This window comes from Marmota marmota, unplaced genomic scaffold, assembly GCF_001458135.2.
Source record: "Marmota marmota marmota unplaced genomic scaffold, marMar, whole genome shotgun sequence".
NCBI classification, from domain to species: Eukaryota; Metazoa; Chordata; class Mammalia; order Rodentia; family Sciuridae; genus Marmota; species Marmota marmota.
In genome coordinates, this window is record NW_026000101.1 from 12,273,012 (window position 1) to 12,291,153 (window position 18,142).

Below are 18,142 nucleotides of genomic sequence, written 5' to 3' on the forward strand. Positions count from 1 at the left end.
TATCCACATTGCATGAGAATGAAATTAGATCCTCATGTTGTACAATACAGAAACATCACATCAAAATCGATTAAAGACAAAACATAAAGCCTGAAAACTAAAACCACTTGAAGAAAATGTGGGGGGAAGCTTCATGATTTTGTGGATATGATTCCAAAAGCAGAGAGAGCAAAAGTAAAAAGAAACAAATTGAATTATATTAAACTAAAAAACATGCACAGTAAAGGAAATAGCTTAATAGAAAATGGGCAAAGCATCTGATTTTTAGTTTTGGTACCAGGGTTGCTGAACCATTGAGCCACATCCCCAGCCCTTTTTTAATGTTTATATTGAGATAAGGTCTAACTTAGGGACACCCTAAGTTCCTGAGGTTGGTCTTGAAATCTTCCTGCTTCAGCCTCCTGAGTCACTGGGATTACAGGTGTGTGCCACTGCACCTGGTATATATTTGAAGTTTTCAAAAAATAAATTGCTTCTTTAATTTTCTCCCTTAGGTGACTGATTTCCCCTCTAGACACTGTTCCCTCGATCATTTATTTTTAAATTGTGAAGAGGTACATTCTGTGTGAGCTACAAACTAAACCTATGTGAACAGTTGTTAATGTTAAAATCGAATAAAATGTGTAGTAAATTGAGGCTGATACATTTAATGGCTTATGTAAGTTATTGTGCTGCATGGTAATTAAGGCTTAAATGATAAGCAGTTTCCATATATTATTATAATTACTTTTCCTTAGTAACTCAGAATATCTGGGGGTCATCTAGAGGAAGTATGATTGTGGTGAAGAAGTGGATTTATGGGGCATAGTCTACTCCTTTGACAGAGGTGGGCATTGGGAGGTAGAGGTGGTTACCACTGTTCTATGTTTACCTCTTCTTTGTTTCAGAGAAATTAGGCTCAGTAAAGCAAAGTAACTTATAAGGCATCACAACTAATTAGTAATAAAGCTAGGGTTCACAGAGTATATTGAATCCCAAAGTTCTAAATCCATGACACTGCATGAAAACAGTGACATTTTCAGCACCGGTAAAAGGCAGTGTCAGTATGCATGTGGAAGAATTTTGAAAAGCCACTACTTACTAGTACCTGGAACTAGATCACAGCTCTATGAATCCTTGATGGTTTTTGTTTGTTTGTTTGTTTTTTGGTATTGTTTGAACAGATTGGTTTCCTGCCAAATCTAAATGAAGGTTTTATATGGAGATAGGAAAAGATTGGAGATAATTTCTGAACTTATAGTCAGGTATAGGAGTGTTCTATAGCCCTGAGAGAAGAATAGATGATGGGATATTGTGTGAGACTGCTGAAAACTTAAAGAAAAAAATTTTAACAATTATGGCCAGACAGCTAAAACAGTTCTTAACTATTTCTGGAGTCTAAGTGATAGGAGAAACAGCAACAGTAGGACAGATTCCAGGTCAAGTAGTACCTGATGCGAAGGTTTTTGTTACTGTCAGAACCATCCTAAAATGTGATAGGTTACTCTAATGATAATGAGTTCCCTACCTCTGGGCTGTAGGTCATTTTTCCCAAATTACTGAATCACTGTAAAATTATTCTTATAATTCTTCCAACTAATCAGTCTGGGAAGTTTGCTATAGCTTATTGGCTATGTTAATGGCAGCAGGAGTTTGTGATGAGCAAATTGGAAAAGGGCAGCAAAATTAAAATGAGGTGGTAGGGGACAGGTATCTTACTAATACAGCAGTTTGGTTATCCATTGTGACAAATTAACCTGCTTCTTTGACCTCTGAGAGAGCAAGCCAGAAATTGGAGTTACAAAGAACTCAGGATAGGTAGAAGAAGAAATTCAAGTCAATTTATCATTAAGGCCTGTTTTTTTTTTTTTTATGTATAACACAAAGAAGATTTTTTAATTTTTATTTATTTATTTATTTGTTTGTTTGTTTGTTTATTTTGTGGTGCTGAGGATTGAACCCAGGGCCTTGTGTATGAAAGGCAAGCACTCTACCAACTGAGCTATATCCCTAGCCCCAAAGGCCCGTTTTTAACTTTTTTTTTTCATATTTTTATTGGTACATTATAATTGTACATAGTGATGGAATTTTTTCTTACATGTTCATGCATGCACACACTGTAACAATACAATTTGGCTAGTATCAATCCCCAGTGATTTCCCTTTCTCTATCCTCCTCCCTCCCGCTGGTTCTTTTTATCTGTGGATGTCCCTTTGATTTTCATGAGGTCTCCCCACTCACCTTTCTTTTCCTTTTTCTTTTCTAACTTCCACATATGAGAGAAAGCATACAATCCTTGACTTTCTGAGTATGGCTTATTTTGCTTTAACATAATGTTCTCAAATTTCATGCACAGACAATCATATTTATATATTCATATTCCATCCTACATTTTCTTTTTAAAAAATATTAATTTTTTAGTTGTAGGTGGACACACAATATCTTTATTTCACTTTTACATGGTTCTAAGGATCGAAACCAGTGCCCACATGTGCCAGATGAGTGCTCTACCACTGAGCCCCAGCCCCACATTTTCTTTGTCCATTCATCCATTGATGAACACCTCGACTTGTTCCACAGTTTTGGCTGTTGTGAATAGGGCTTCAAAAAAACATGGGCATGCTTGTATGCTATAGTATGCTGACTTTATTTCTTTTGGATAAAAACTGAGGAGGCATTTAGGTGGGTCATGTAGTGGTTCCATTCCTGGTCTTTTGAGGAACCTCCATACTGATTCCATATTGGTTATTACTGATTTATAATCTCACCAACAGTGTAAAAGTATTTCTTTTTCTTCACCTTCTCCAGCATTTATTATTTTGTATTCTTGATGGCTTGCATTCTAACTAGAGTCAGCTGAAAAATGTAGTTTTGGTTTCATTTTCCTAATTGCTACTAGTGTTTGAATGTTGTTTTTTTTTTCATAAATATTTGTTGGTCATTTGTATTTCTTTTGAGAAGTATTTATTTAGTTCATTTGCCTATTTATTAATTGGTAACTTGAAGTTTGGGGGGTGGTTTTGAGTTCTTTATATATTCTCAATATTAATTGTTTGTCAGAAGAGTAGCTAGCAGAGATTTTTCTCCAATTCTGTAGGTTCTCTCTTCACATTCTTGTTTCCTTTGCTGTGCTGAAGCCTTTTAATGTGATGCATCCCATTTATTAATTCTTGGTATCATTTCCTGAGCTTTAGGGGGTCTTATTGAGAAAGTCGTTGCCAGCACCTGTTGAGTGTTGGCCCTGCATTTTCTTCTAGGGGTTGCATAGTTTCTGGTTTAATTCCTAGATCTTTGATTCATTTTGAGTTGACTTTTGTGCAGGGTGACAGAGAAAGAATCAAGTCCCATTCTACATATGGTTAATCAGTTTTCCCAACACCATTTGTTTAAAAGTCTGTTTTCTCTAATGTTTGTTTTTGGCTATTGTGTTAAGGATCAGATGATTGTATCTGTGTGGGTTTGTCTCTCTGTCTTCTCGTCTGTACCATTGGTCTTTGTATTTGCTTTTATGCCCGTACCATGCAGTTTTTGTTACTATAGTTCTGTAATATAATTTGATGATGCCTCTAGCATTGCCTATTTTGGTTTAGAATTGCTTTGGCTTTTCTAGGTTTTTTTTTTTTTTCCCTTCCAGATGAGCTTTAGAACTGTTTTATCTTGGGGCTGGTGTTGTGGTTCATTGGTTGAACACTTGCCTCACACATGTGAGGCACTGGGTTCTATCCTCAGCACCACATAAAAATAAATAAACAAAATAAAGGAAAAAAAAAGAACTGTTTTATCTTGTTCTGGGAAGACTGTCATTGGTATTTTGATGCAGATTGCATTGAAACTGTAATATGAAGACCTCTTCTAACTCTTGAGAATTTAGTTTGTGTTCATCACCTAATATACCCTTCCTCCACCCCCACTCCACGCCCCATTCTGAGGGTTTTCTTAAGTGGAAAAAAAATAGGTACTGATAGAATTTCTTAAAAGGCACGTTTTGTTTATCTTATATTTTTATTATTATCTCTTGTTATATCGATCACTTTGTTACAGATTAGTAGGCATTCAATAAATGTTCTGATTAATTTGCTTTTAGTTTAGTTGCTTATTACAATACTAAGAATTTGAGTACTTTGAACACTTGTGTCTTCACATCTGGAACTGTAGTAATATTTATAAGTTACTCATTTATCCTACCATTGCTACCTCTCCTGTTCATTTTGATTTTCTGAATATGCCTTTTGTCAGCCACTGGAAAATACAGTGGCCCCATCCCTAAATACCATTCTCATTCTTATTCTCTTATACTTATCACACAACTGACACTTATTATCTGCATATTAGTGATTTGTATTTTATAAGTCATTTCAAATCTGAGGAATAAGTTAAATTATCCCTGTTTGCAGATGATATGATCTTATGCAGGTTGGGCATTCTTTATCCAAAAATTTGAAATCTAAAACGCTCCAAAATCCAAACTTTTTGAATGCCAATATGATACTCAAAATGTTTCAGATTTTAGAGCATCTCAATTTTTGCATTTTCAGATTAGGGATGCTTGATATATTTTATCTTATTTGGTCCTGACAGCAAAATGGACATCAAGTGCTAATAGCCAGGCAATGTACTAGCCTTAACTTATACAGTGTATGTGTCAGGTAATATCTCCACCTCTTAATAAACAAATCTCTGAGAAATTTAGTAATTGGAGTAAAGAAGCAATATAGCATAATGGTAAAGAACTAAAACTGTTGGCACAGACTGCTTAGGCTTGAATTCCATCCTGTTACCTACTACCTATATCACCTTGGGCAATTTACTTGGCACCTCTATGCCTTGGAAACTGTCGTGATGTTTACTTCATAGGATTGTAAGCATTAAGTGAATGTGTGTGTGTGTGTGTGTATATATATATATATATATATATATATATATATCTAAGAAAAGCATCTGATGAATGAAGTGCTAGCCATTATGATTAAAGGTAATAATATATATATATATTCAAACCCAAGTCTGTCAGACTATTAAAAAAATGCAACAAAGTTGAATAAAGCTGTCATTCTTGTTTTATGAACCAGAAATCTGAAATTGAAAGAGTTTAAACATCCTAAGTGGCAAAATTATGGTGTGTCTTACACCATAATACATTCAATAAGTTTGTACTATGCTATTTATAAGTTGATTAAAAATTAGCACGTAATGTTGGGAAACTAAATTCGATGCTATATAAAAAAGATAACATGTCACAACCGACTGGACTTTATCGAAAGCATACAAGGCAGATTTAATATTCATAATTCAGGGCTGAAGCTGTGGCTCAGTGGTAGAGCACTTGCCTAGCATGTGTGAGGCACTGGGTTCGATTCTCAGCACCACATATAAATAAATGAATAAAATAAAGGTCCATATATCTAAAAAATATATTTTAAAAAAATTCATATTTCAGCTTATTAATGAACAAATAGGAAAAATCACATGATCATATGGTAGATGAAGAAAGTTTTTTTTAAAAAATGCAACATTTATTTCTGATTTATTTTATTTTTTTAAAATACTTTAGGAAATAGAGTTCTGAAAACTTTTTCTTTTTTAGAGAGAGAGAGAGAGAGAGAATTTTTTAATATTTTATTTTTAGTTTTTGGCGGACACAACATCTTTGTATGTGGTGCTAAGGATCAAACCCGGGCCGCACGCATGGCAGGCAATCGCACTACCGCTTAAGCTACATTCCCAGCACTAAAAAAAAAAGCCCAGCAAACTAGGAATATAAGGAAACTTATAAGGATAACCAGAAGAAATAGGCTCATTCCTAGATCCATACAAGACTAAAACATGAACAAATAGAATATCCCATCAGGCTAATAAAAAGTAAGGAAATTGAATCATTAGTAAAAAATCTCCCATTTAAAAACAACAACAAAAACAATGACTTCATTACTGAGTTTTGCCAAACATTTAAAGAAGAAGTAATGCCAGTCCTTCTGAAACTCTTCCCAAAAATTGAGGAGTAAAAGCTTCCAAACTCATTTTGTGGGGCCAGCAGTCCATGGTATCAAAGCCAGACAAGGACACTGCAAGAAAAGAAAATTATAGACCAGTAGTATCCTTGATGAACTTAGATACAAAAATTCTTCTCAGAATCCTAGCAAACTAAATTCAACAGGGCATTAAAAGGTTCATTTGCCACAATCTAGTAGGATTTAAACCTGGGTTGGAAGGGGAGATAGTTCAACAAAATAAATTAATAATTGTGATATACTACATTAACAGGATGAAAGATGAGAACCAGATCATCTCAGTAGATGCAGAAAACTATTCAACAGAACTTAACATTCTCTCAAGATAAAAATGCTCACCAAATTAGGTATGCAAAGAATATACCTCAGTGTAATAAATAATAAAGCTCGTGTACAACTAGCTCATAGTAAAGATTCTACTCCATGGTGAAAAGTCGAAAGCTTTTCTTTTCCTCTAGGATTAGGATTAAGACAAGGATACTTCTTCTCACCACTTCTATTCCATGTAGTACTGGAAGTCCTAGCCAGAGCAATTGATAAGAGAAAGAAGAGAGCCAGGTGTGATGGCACATACCTGTAATCCCAGCAGCTCCAGATACTGAGGCAGAAGGATCACAAATTTAAGGCCAGCCTGCTAAATTAGTAAGACCGTGTCTCTCATATGTGTGTGTGTGTGTGTGTGTGTGTGTGTGTGTGTATGTGTGTGTGCATATTTAAAAAGGGATGGGGATGGGGTTGTAGCTCAGTGATGGTAGAGCACTTCTAGGTTCAGTTCGTAGTTCTGCAAAACAAAAACAAAACAGAAAAATGAAAAAAGAAAAAGAAGGTGATGATAGACTAGTGAATTGAAAACTATAAAATATTGCTGAACAAAATCAAAGATGACACAGTGAAATGGGAGGATATCTGATGATTGTGGATTAGAATTAATAATGTTAAAATGAAAAATGTACCCCAAATAACGTATAGATTCTGTGCAGTTCCTACCAAAATTCCAATGATTTTTCCCCCCAGAAATAGAGAAAACAACAAAAGATCTTGAGTAGACAAAGCAATCTTGAGCAAAAACCAAAATGCCATAGGTATCACACTACTTGGCTTCAAAATATACTCTAGAGCTGTAATAATCAAAATAGCATGGTACTTGCATGAAAACAGACATAGAACAATGAAACAGAACAGAAAGCCCAGAAATAAATCTGCTCATTTGTGGTCAGTTGAATTTTTTAACAGGTGCTAACAGCACACAGTGGTGGCAAGGGCACTCTGTTCAATAAATGGTGCTGGGAAAAGTAGAAGGAAACTAGATATCCATAAGAAGAAGAATGAATGTAGACGTTTATATCACACCATACACAAACATCAACTTGAAATAGATTGAAGACTTAAGACCTGAACTGTAAAATTACTAGAAGAAATATAGGGGAAAAGCTCCATTACATTGGCCCAGGCAACAGTTTTGTGTATATGACCCTAAAAGCACAGGCAGCAAAGACAGAGACAAGTGGGATTGCATCAATATAAAGAGCTGTTTGCATAGCAAACAACTTACAGAATGAAGAGACAGCCTATGAAATAGGACATAATATCTGCAAACCACATACCTGATAAATGATTAATATCTAAAATATCTGAGGAACACAGTAATTAGAAAACAACCTGATTAACAAGTGAGCAAAGGATCTGAACATTGTCAAATTAAGACATAGAAGTGGCCAACAGATATGAAAAAAATATTCTCAAAACAAGTTATCAAGAAAATGGAAGTTAAAACTACGTGGAGACATTGACTTCACATCTGTTAGAACAGCTGTTTTCACAAAGACAACAAGTGCTAGCATAGAGAAAAGGGAATATAAATTAGTATAGTCATTAATGGTATGAAATATAGTATAAGTATGAAGTATCCTTAAAAAAAAAAAAAAAAAAGCCCTATGATCCAGCAATTGCACCCCTGGTTATATATCCAAAGGAAATGAAATCAGTAATTCAAAGAGGTGTCCACGCTCCCATGTTCATTGCCTCATTATTCATGATAACTAAGATATGGAATCAGCCTTAGTTACATGACCTGATGAATAGATGAAGAAAATATGGTGTATACATACACAGTGGATAAGAGATCCTGGTATTTTTGACAACATTGATGAACCTGAAAGACGTTATATTAAGTGAAAAAAGCCAGTCACAGACAAATATTACATGATTTCACATTATGAGAGTGTATAACACTTGAACTCCTAGAAGTGAGAAGTGAAATGAGTGGTGTTTACCAGGGGGTAGGGGAATTAGGGAGTTTTAAAAAAAAGAAAACTTCCACTATCTTACAAAGGGCATCTATAAATAACCCATTCCTAATATTCAATAGTGAAAGACTGAATGCTTTTCTTAAGGTTGAAAACTACCATTCCTATTCAGTATTGTGCCAGAAGGCTTAGTAAGTACAATAAAACAAAATCAATAAAAAGCATACAATAAAAAAATAAAAATCAGATTCTTTGAGGATGACATGATTGTCTATGTAGAAATTACCAACAAGTCTACTAAAAAGCTAGAGCTTAGAAGTGATATTATTTTAGCAGGATACAAAGTCAATTTTAAAAAACTTGTATTTCTCTTTATTAACAATGGACAATTATAAAACAAAGATTAAGTTCCATTTATAATAGTTCCAAAAGAAGGGAAAAAAAATCCTACCTACTAAATCTGATAAAATATGTGCAGTTATCTGTATGCTAGAAACTACAGAATACTTATGAAAGAAATCCAAAACCAAAATGAATGATGTGATATATTGTGTTTATGGATCGAAAGACTCAGTGCAGTTGTCTTTTGTCCCCGGATTGACCTATATAGACCTAATATAAGCCTAGTCAAAATTTCAGCTAGATTCTTTGTAGATTTAGACAAGCTAATTCTAAAATTTATATGGAAAGGTAACACTACAAAAGCCAAAACAGTTTTGAAAAAGAAACAAAGTTGGTGGATTTTGATTCTAAGACATGATAAATACTAAAGTAATTAAGACAGTGTAATATGGATGAAAGAATAGGTACATTGTATGGGACAGAATAATCTAGAAATAGAGACATAATTTGGTAATTTTTTTTTTAATGGTTCAAAGGCAATTCAGAGGAGAAAGGACAGTCTTTTACAAAGGATGCTGCACCAGTTGAACATCCTCATACCAAAGAAGAATTTTCTTTCAGGAATAATCAACTTAAAATTGATCATAGACACGAGTATAAAAGACTAAGCTAGAAAACTCGTAGGATTAAACATAGGAGAACTGTCATGACTTGACATTAAGCAGAGTTCCTAGAGTATCAAAAACACTATTCATAAAAGAAAAATTGAAGAAGATATACAGATAGCAAATAAACACATAAGAAGCTCAGCACCATTAGTCATTAGATACATCCAAGTTAGAACTGCAGTGAGATGCTGTTGTATTTCTTTAGAATGCCTTGATTGAAATAGTAATAATGCTAAGTGTTCATTAGGATGCGGACCCACTGGAATTCTCAGACCTTGCTGGTGAGATTGCAAATGATATAGTCACTCTAGAAAAACGTTTGGCACTTTCTTTAACAAGTTAAACATATACTTACCATTTGACCCAGTATTTATTTTAGAGGAATAAAATTCACACACAAAAATGTATGTACATCTGTTTGTAGTAGCATTGTTCATGATCACCTGAAGTGGGTAAATGAACAAACAATTATTTTATATCAATGAAATACTATTCAGCAATAGAATGAATGAATACTTTATATAAAGTAGTGTGCTAAAGGAAGAAAGCCCTTCTTATGATTATATGTTATATGATTGCATGTATATAACATTGTAGGAACAGAAGACAGATTAGTAATTGCTAAGAGTTAGGGGAAAAGGGAAGGTCTGACTTTACAAAGGATGGAATTGTTCTTATCTGGTTTGTGGAGGTGGTAACAAAATGCTAGGTATATGTTAAAGCTTATAGAACTTAGATTGAAAAAAAGTACATTATCTACTGTATAATTTTTTTAAACAATAAAAATAGCTCGTACCTTCTATGCATGTATCAAAGCCTAGTCATACATTTAACAGTTGTGTGTTTCACTGTGTTCTACCTCATCTAAAAATAAAGAGTTGTAAACAATGGAAAAGTGGAGGATGGAAGTGAACACTTAGGTGTCCTTGTTAGGAAAATTGTGCCCTAAAGTGCAAAAATATAATTTTGCTGACTATGGTAAGGATCTTTTAGCAGATTACCACTTTGTTTTCTTGACCATTTATTGTTGACTCACTGATTATTACTTCTTAATAATGATGGATAATTTCTGGCCAGGTGCTAGATAAGAGCCCTTTTGCAATCCCTTTTTCTGTACATCAGTTCAGATTCATTGGATCTCCCTTGTTGTTGCCTCTTGCTCACAATTCTTTAATCTGTTGACAAGAGGAGAAAAATCAAGTTAGGGAAAATCTGTCTTGCATGTTCTCTACAGATTTGTCACATTTAAGATTTAATCATTCATGAATTATTTCTAAACTAGCAAATGCAATTCATACTGTATTAGTTGTGATAGTCTTTGGCCCTTATGAAACCAAACTAGTAGGACCTCCATCTTAAACATTGTAGACCATTTGCATTTCTATAGATATTATTTCAGCACTTTACTGTGGGTGACAGTAGATGATGTCAGATTAAATTTAAATTGATCCTCTGTCAGTGTTTATCTCTGGTGCATGTGCAATTACTTCAACACCAGAGAACCTTTCAAAGGCAGCCTGTCAATACAGCTACCTGACAGTCATTTGTATTTGTAAACTGTGCATTTGGCACCTGCTGGTCTCGGTTGCATTGGAGCTAGTGGGGAGCCAAAATGGCTGTACAATGAAGTTATTGGTTGGTACATCTCAGTGGGAGTTATTGAAGGGGAGAAACAGCACTTCCAGGACCTCAAGAGAGGATAAAAAGAAAATGAAACTGGTAATGTCAACACAAGCCAGCTATTCTTTGCTACCAAAAAATGATTTAAAGAGTCAGTTCTACCCAAGGAATGATAGTATGTGTGGACCTCCATTTTAATTCTTGTCAGAGATGTGAAAAGCAGTGTTTCTGCTTAAGTATATAATGAATTTTTAAAAGTATCAAGATCTCAGTACAAGGTAGATAATTCATATAAGCAGAAATATAAATTGAAACAAACAACGGAAAGAAAATACTTAGTTTTTTGAAGACATAGAAATTAAAATGCAGGTACGTTTTACTTAACCAAATTAGCCAAAAAAAAAAAAAAAATTAGTTAAAAAAAAAATAAACAACCATGCTGGCAGAACTTCAGAGAACAAATACTTCAGCAAATAGCAGAAATTGACTTATGTTTTTTAGGTATGATTTGCCCACACTTTGTCAAAAGTTCTTATTCTTTAACACAGCAATCCTAGTTTATCAGCTGTAACTCAAATAATTACAAAGAAGAAAGCCTCATATAAGTCTGCTTAATTATGGTCTGTTCTGCCACAGTGCAGGTCTCTGTGCTGTAAATTTGCTTATACATGATTGGTGATTAAGGGAATAATGGTCATAGTGGAGTTGTATTGGTTCATCTATCATTTTCCTCAGAATGTTTTGAAACCATGAGATTAAACTTTTTTCACAGTTAAAGACTTTTAAGGATTGATGAAGACCTCCAAAATAAAACAAAATAACTGAAAATCGTGCAGAAGTGCCTTTCTAGTGGAAAAAAAGTTGGCTAATGGCTCTGAGAAGTACTTTGCCTTTTTTTTTTAAGTTGTCAATGGGCTTTTATTTTATTTATTTATTTATATGTGGTGCTGAGGGTGGAATTCAGGGCCTCACACATGCCAGGCAAGTGCTCTGCCACTGAGCCACAACCCCAGCCCCAGTGTTTTGCTTTTAAACTGTCCAGTGAGGTTACATGTGTGGTTGAAGCAGTTGTGAAGACATTTCTGTCCATATTTAGGAAAAAATGTGACAATACTACACTTGGTTCATATTAATTTTGTGAAACTGATTCTTACTGGCAGTGAATGCCTTCAAGGACCTGCATTTCTAAAGAGGACTCATTAGCTCCAGGATAAGGTTACAAGGGGCACTTGGTTCAAGTGATGGTGGAGGTTGAGTGATGCCAGTATTTTTGTTGTAGGCTGTTTGTACTCTGGTTGCAAGACTGCGTGCTTTTAAGTGGTTAGCTCCTAACATTAGTTTTTCCTTGAGCCCTGTTATTTTTAATATGATTTTGCAGGACCTAGGTTTTTAAGTTATTTGTGTATATGTATATTTTTTCTTTTTTATTCTAATTTGTTATATATGACAGCAGAATGCATTACAATTCATATTACACATATAGAGCATAATTTTTCATATCTCTGGCTGTGTACAAAGTATATTCACACCATTCATGTCTTTATACATGTACTTAGGATAATGAGATCCATCTCCTTCCACCATCTTTTTTACCCCATGCCCCCTCTCTGATCATCCCACCCCTTTGCTCTATCTAGAGTTCCTCTGATTCTCCCATGCTCCCCTTCCCAACCCCACTATGAGTCAGCTTCCTTATATCAGAGAAAACATTTGGCATTTGGTTTTTTGGAATTGGCTGACTTCACTTAGCATTATATTCTCCAATTCCATTCATTTATCTGCAAATGTCATGATTTTATTCTCTTTTATTGCTGAGTAATATTCCGTTGTGTATATATACCACATTTTCTTTATCCATTCATTTACTGAAGATCCAGAATAGCTAAAGCAATCCGTAGCAAGAAGAGTGAAGCAGGTGGTATTACCACACCAGACCTTAAACTATACTACAGAGCAATAGTAACAAAAACAGCATGATATTGGCACCAAAATAGACTGGTAGACCAATAGTACAGAATAGAGGTCATAGAGACTAACCCACATAATAACAGTTATATTAGACAAAGGTGCCAAAAACATTCATGGAGAAAAGATAGCTTCTTCAACAAATGGTGCTGGGAAAATTGGAAAACCATATGCAACAAAATGAAATTAAACTCCTATCTCACCATGCACAAAACTCAACTCAAGGACCTAGGAATTAACGCAGAGACACTGCGCGTATTAAAATAAAAAGTATGCCCAAATCTCCATCATGTTGGATTAGGCCCCAGCTTCCTTAATAATACTCCTATAGGACACGAATTAAAACCAAGAATCAATAAATGGGATAGACTCAAACTAAAAAGCTTCTTCTCAGCAAAAGAAACAATCTGTGAGGTGAATAGAGAGCCTACATCTTGGGAGCAAATTTTTACCACTCACACATCAGGTAGAACACTAATCTCTAGGGTATATAAAGAACTCAAAAAGCTAAACACCAAAAAAACAAATAGCCCAATTAATAAATGGGCCAAGGAACTGAACAGACACCTCTCAGAAAATAATACACAATCAACAAATATATGAAAAAATGTTCTACATCTCTAGCAATTAGAGAAATGCAAATCAAAACCACTCTACGATTTCATCTTACTCCAGTCCAGAATGGCAGCTATTAAGAACACAAACAATAATAACTGTTGGCGAGGATGTGGGGAAAAAGGCACACTCATACATTGCTGGTGGGACTGCAAATTGGTACAGCCAATCTGGAAAGCAGTATGGAGTATGTAAGATGGGAATGGAACCACCATTTGACCCAGCTATCCCACTCGTCGGTCTATACCCAAAGGACTTAAAAACAGCATATGACAGGGACAAAGCCACATCAATGTTTATATATTAGCAGCACAATTCACAGTAGCTGAACTGTGGAACCAACCTAGAAGCCCTTCAGTAGATGAATGGATAAAGAAAATATGTTTATATATGTATATATATATATATAATTAAGAAAACTATATAAATGTCTAGTCATAAATAGTGTGGTTAAGTAAGTTTGGGTATAGCATTTTGACAGCTTACAATGTGTCTGTTAAAATGATAGGCCTAGAGCTGGGCACAGTGGCTCATGCTTGTAATTCTAGCAGCTAGGGAGCCTGAGAAGGAAGATCACAAGTTCAAAGCAGCCTCAGCAATCTAGCAAGACCCTGTCTCAAAAGAAAAAAGAAACAAAGGCTGGTGATGTTGTTCAGTGGTTAAGTACCCCTGAGTTTAATCCCTGGTACCACCCCCCCACAAAAAAAAATTAAGCATAGAAAAATATCTATGAAACAAGTACAAGAATTAGAATATAAAACTGAGTATTTAGATGCCATGTTTACAACCATATTGACATATACCTGTCCTGTAATAGTATGATGGGATTGTTGGTAAAAAAATTTTAAGTTTTTTTTTTTTTAATATTGTGAGATTGGTAAAATAGAGGTAAGAGTGTTTTGCCAGTTTAAGGTATTTTTATTTTATTTTGGTTTTAGAATTCCTGGAAAACTCAAGCAATTTGTGTTTGATTTACATTCTGGAAAACTGCACAGAGAATTCCATCATGGACCTGACCCAACTGACACAGCCCCAGGAGAGGTAGGACTCTTGCTTGTTTCCCAATGAGAACTCTTTCAGAGAGGATCTGAAGTTCCTGAGTTGGCTTGAGTTTCAACTCCTGAATTCTGTGCAAAGAAATTCTGAGTATACCCTAGAAAATATACAAATTGTGCTGCTTTCAAATTACTTTTAAAAATCTTAGGGCTTCAGGGCTGCGGTTATAACTCAGTGGTAGAGCGCTTGCCTAGCGTGTGTGAGGCACTGGGTTCAATCCTCAGCACCACATAAAAATAAACAAAGATATTTTTTAAATCATTAAAAATACGGCTTCAGAAATGTGGAATATTACCATAGTTTCTTGATCATTTCAACTAAGGTGGTTTGATTATGACCTCTGCAGAAAACTACTGCAAAAGGGTTAAATACAGTTGGCTTCAGATAAAAGTAAGAACTAGGAGCAGATAAATCACTGAAGTCAGTGGATTCTAGTGATTATTCAAGCCTTCCTGTGTCTAGAAGATTGAACATACTATAAAGAAAGCAATGATTTTTGCTATTCTTAACCAAATGATTTTAGAGTACAGTATTGATAATGCTCAAGAATACAGTATTGATAATGCTCAAAACTTATGGTTTAATGTAGCTTTCCTATTTGAGATTTAGAATGCTTCACGACTGTTTATAAAAATGTTTGCTTTTATTTGCATATACAAATTCTTAGTTAAAATATGTTTAGTCAGGTGTGGTAGCATACACTTGGAAACCTAGTGACTTTGGAGGCTGAGAAAGGAGGATCACAAGTTTAAAGCCAGCCTTAACAACTTTGCAAGGTCCTGTCTCAAAATATAAAGGGCTGGGGATGTGGCTCAGTGGTTAAGCACCCTTAGGTTCAATTCACTGTATCCCCAAAAATAAAGAAAAGAAAAAGAAAAAAATATATTTAAATACACACACACACACACACACACACACACACACACACACACATGTATATACATATAACCTGAGAATTTTACTCTTTCTACTTTGTAACTTCTCTTACAAGTTATTTATTTCTTTGTCCCTGCTTTACTAAACAGCACTAAATTTGCATTTTGATATGTTCTGGTTTATAGAATGTCTAATACCATGAAACTAAGAGGGGAAAATGCCATGTACCAAAATCCCTTCTATTTTATATGTCTATGACTTAAATCCACTATTTTGCCCAAAGAACCTCCATTTGTGAAAAATGAACTTTACTTTATTTAAGAGACAGATTAGGTTCAGAGTTAAGAGTTCTCTTTGGGAATCTGATGACATGTTTTTTCCTTGAAAAATGAGATTAGACTTTTCTTTGATAAATAGAAGGAGACAAACTTGTTACTGGCAGTATAACTCAAAGGTGATTCTTTTTCTCAGAAAAGACCTGCTTAACATTCTATCAGATTAGGAAAGATGTGGTTTACCATTATTGTAGTGTCCTACCATGTGTTTCTGCTTCTCCATTAGACAATGAACTCCTGTATTTTTTTTATTCATCTTTGTATAATAATACCCAGAGGGGCACTGAATACTGTAAATGTTTGTTTTATAGTAACATAACTTAAACTTAATTAATGTAAACATGTATCTCAGCAAAAATTTTAAATGTACTAGGGAAGTAGAATATCAGGAAGTCAAATGGTAAGTTTGTAGACACCTTGCTTTGTGTTTCAATGACAGTGTGCTAATATGTGTAGTGTGTAATATATGCACTATGTGCCCATGTTCATTATAGGGGATGTTAAAGTGGTGACATTCAGGCCTGCTCTTGAGGGGCTCACAATGAGGAGATAAGGGTCAGACTACACTGCCTTTTCTTTATAATTCTTGGAAGTCACTGTTCCAGTTTCACCATATATTTTGGTTTTCTACTGGTATACAAATACTACAGAAATTAATTTCTTTCAGTATTGTATATTTTTCACTCCCTATTTAAACCAAGCTTTGAATAATTTCTGGTATCTGAGTAACTGATAAATAAGATCTGCAGAGTAGGTGCCTTCCATTCTCTTAGCAGTCCTTTGTAAGAGGATAGGTTGGGCCAACCTCAGGTTGTGCATCCTATAGAGAGAATCTGAGTAAGGGCATTTACATGAGGAAATCAAGGCTTCACACTTAACTCTTATCTTTGGCACACTTGCTATCTTTTATTGATTAATAAGGAAAGAATAAAAGGCAACCACCATTCATCTAATACTCCTATTTAAATATTTCAACTCCATAAAGTATAATGATACAAAAATGTCTCGTTTTTTTCTTTTGTAGCAAGTCCAGGATATAGCAAGCAGTCCACCTGAGAGCTCCTTCCAGAAGCTAGCACCCAGCGAATATAGGTATACTTTATTGAGGGATCGAGATGAGCTTTAAAAACTTGAAAGACAATTTGCAAGCCTTTCAACAGCAACATCAACTTACGTGGTGGAAATAGTAAACCTATATTTTCATAATTCTATGTGTATTTTTATTTTGAATAAACTGAAAGAAGTTTTGGGTTTTTAATTTTTTTCCCCTCCCCATGACTCAAAATACATTGTCATTTAATATAGCCTCTTTTTAAAAATCTGCTAGGGTTAAAAAAATAAATAAAAACCAGAGGCCTCTCTTCGCTTTAATTCTATCCTGTACAATTTTTATAAATCAAGTGAACAGTAACATTGCCAGATACATACCATTAACTTGCACTATAGGTTAGGGAGGACTTAGGGATGTTTCCTATTTAAATATGTGCTTTTCTTTCTTTTCCTTTCATATGATCAATTCTGTTGGTATTTTCATTATCAAATTTCTGAAAGCTAAAGGGGTATATATTCTGGATACTTGGGAGGGGAATAAATTAAAATTTTCACACTGTGTACTGTGTTTTACTGATTGGTTGGATGTTGCTTATGAAAATTCCATAGTGGTATTTTTTTTAATTTTTAATGTGTAACTTAAACATACTATGAAGAGGAGGAGAGCCATAAGCCAGAACATTTGGCAGAAATTGTCCTTATGAATTAAGAAAAAGAAAATGAAAGTATTATTAAATTTCTGTGTCTTTGTCTGAGAAAGCAGCATATGGATGGCATTTAAAACTTTGAATGAATTATACCTGAATCTGGGAAGGGAAGATACTGTGGAGCAGGTTAATAGTATTGAACTAGATAACTCTTAAGGCTCCTCTTATCATAAGACTTCAGTTTCCTAAAAGAAAACCAGCATAGAAATTGTATTTCAGTAATTTTAAGCCTCCTTCTGTCTTGTAGAGTCTTATTATAGCTGTATAGAAAAGACAATAAGAACATGTACATTTAATTTTTTCCCATTGTAAATTTGTTGGAGGATCCTCCCCCCCTCTATATTCCCTCATTTCCCAGGCCTGCAGTGTACAGTTAGATGGTCCCTGTGCCAGGCCTCAATACTGCCAGGGAGAAAAACTAGAGGGAGAGGACCCTTGGTGTCATTCAGGAATCCCATGGCCAGAGGACAGACAGGTCCAAAATTGGCTTTCCTCTGGGCCTGGGTTGGTGCTATAGGCTAAGGGTCATTTTCTACTTGGGGTATGAATCAATCCCAGTTTGGGGAAAGATTATTTTTAAGCTTAAAAGGTTGACATGTGCCATTATATGTAGTATGTAATATATGTAACATCTTTCAATCCTTTGAAAATAAAATGAATATTTATAATGGATAT

At 34.7% G+C, this 18,142-nt stretch overlaps 1 protein-coding gene across 1 annotated transcript in view; it reads left to right on the forward strand.

Moving 5' to 3' along the window:
* The window catches only part of Erp44 (endoplasmic reticulum protein 44), a 78,179-nt gene extending 60,860 nt beyond the window's left edge, over positions 1–17,319 (forward strand). The window contains exons 12-13 of the mRNA XM_048783111.1: positions 14,382–14,484; positions 16,735–17,319. Of these exons, the coding sequence (XP_048639068.1) occupies positions 14,382–14,484; positions 16,735–16,836 (205 nt within the window). The 3' untranslated portion in view covers positions 16,837–17,319. The remainder of the gene's footprint in view (positions 1–14,381; positions 14,485–16,734) is intronic.
* The last annotated feature ends 823 nt before the right edge of the window (positions 17,320–18,142 follow it).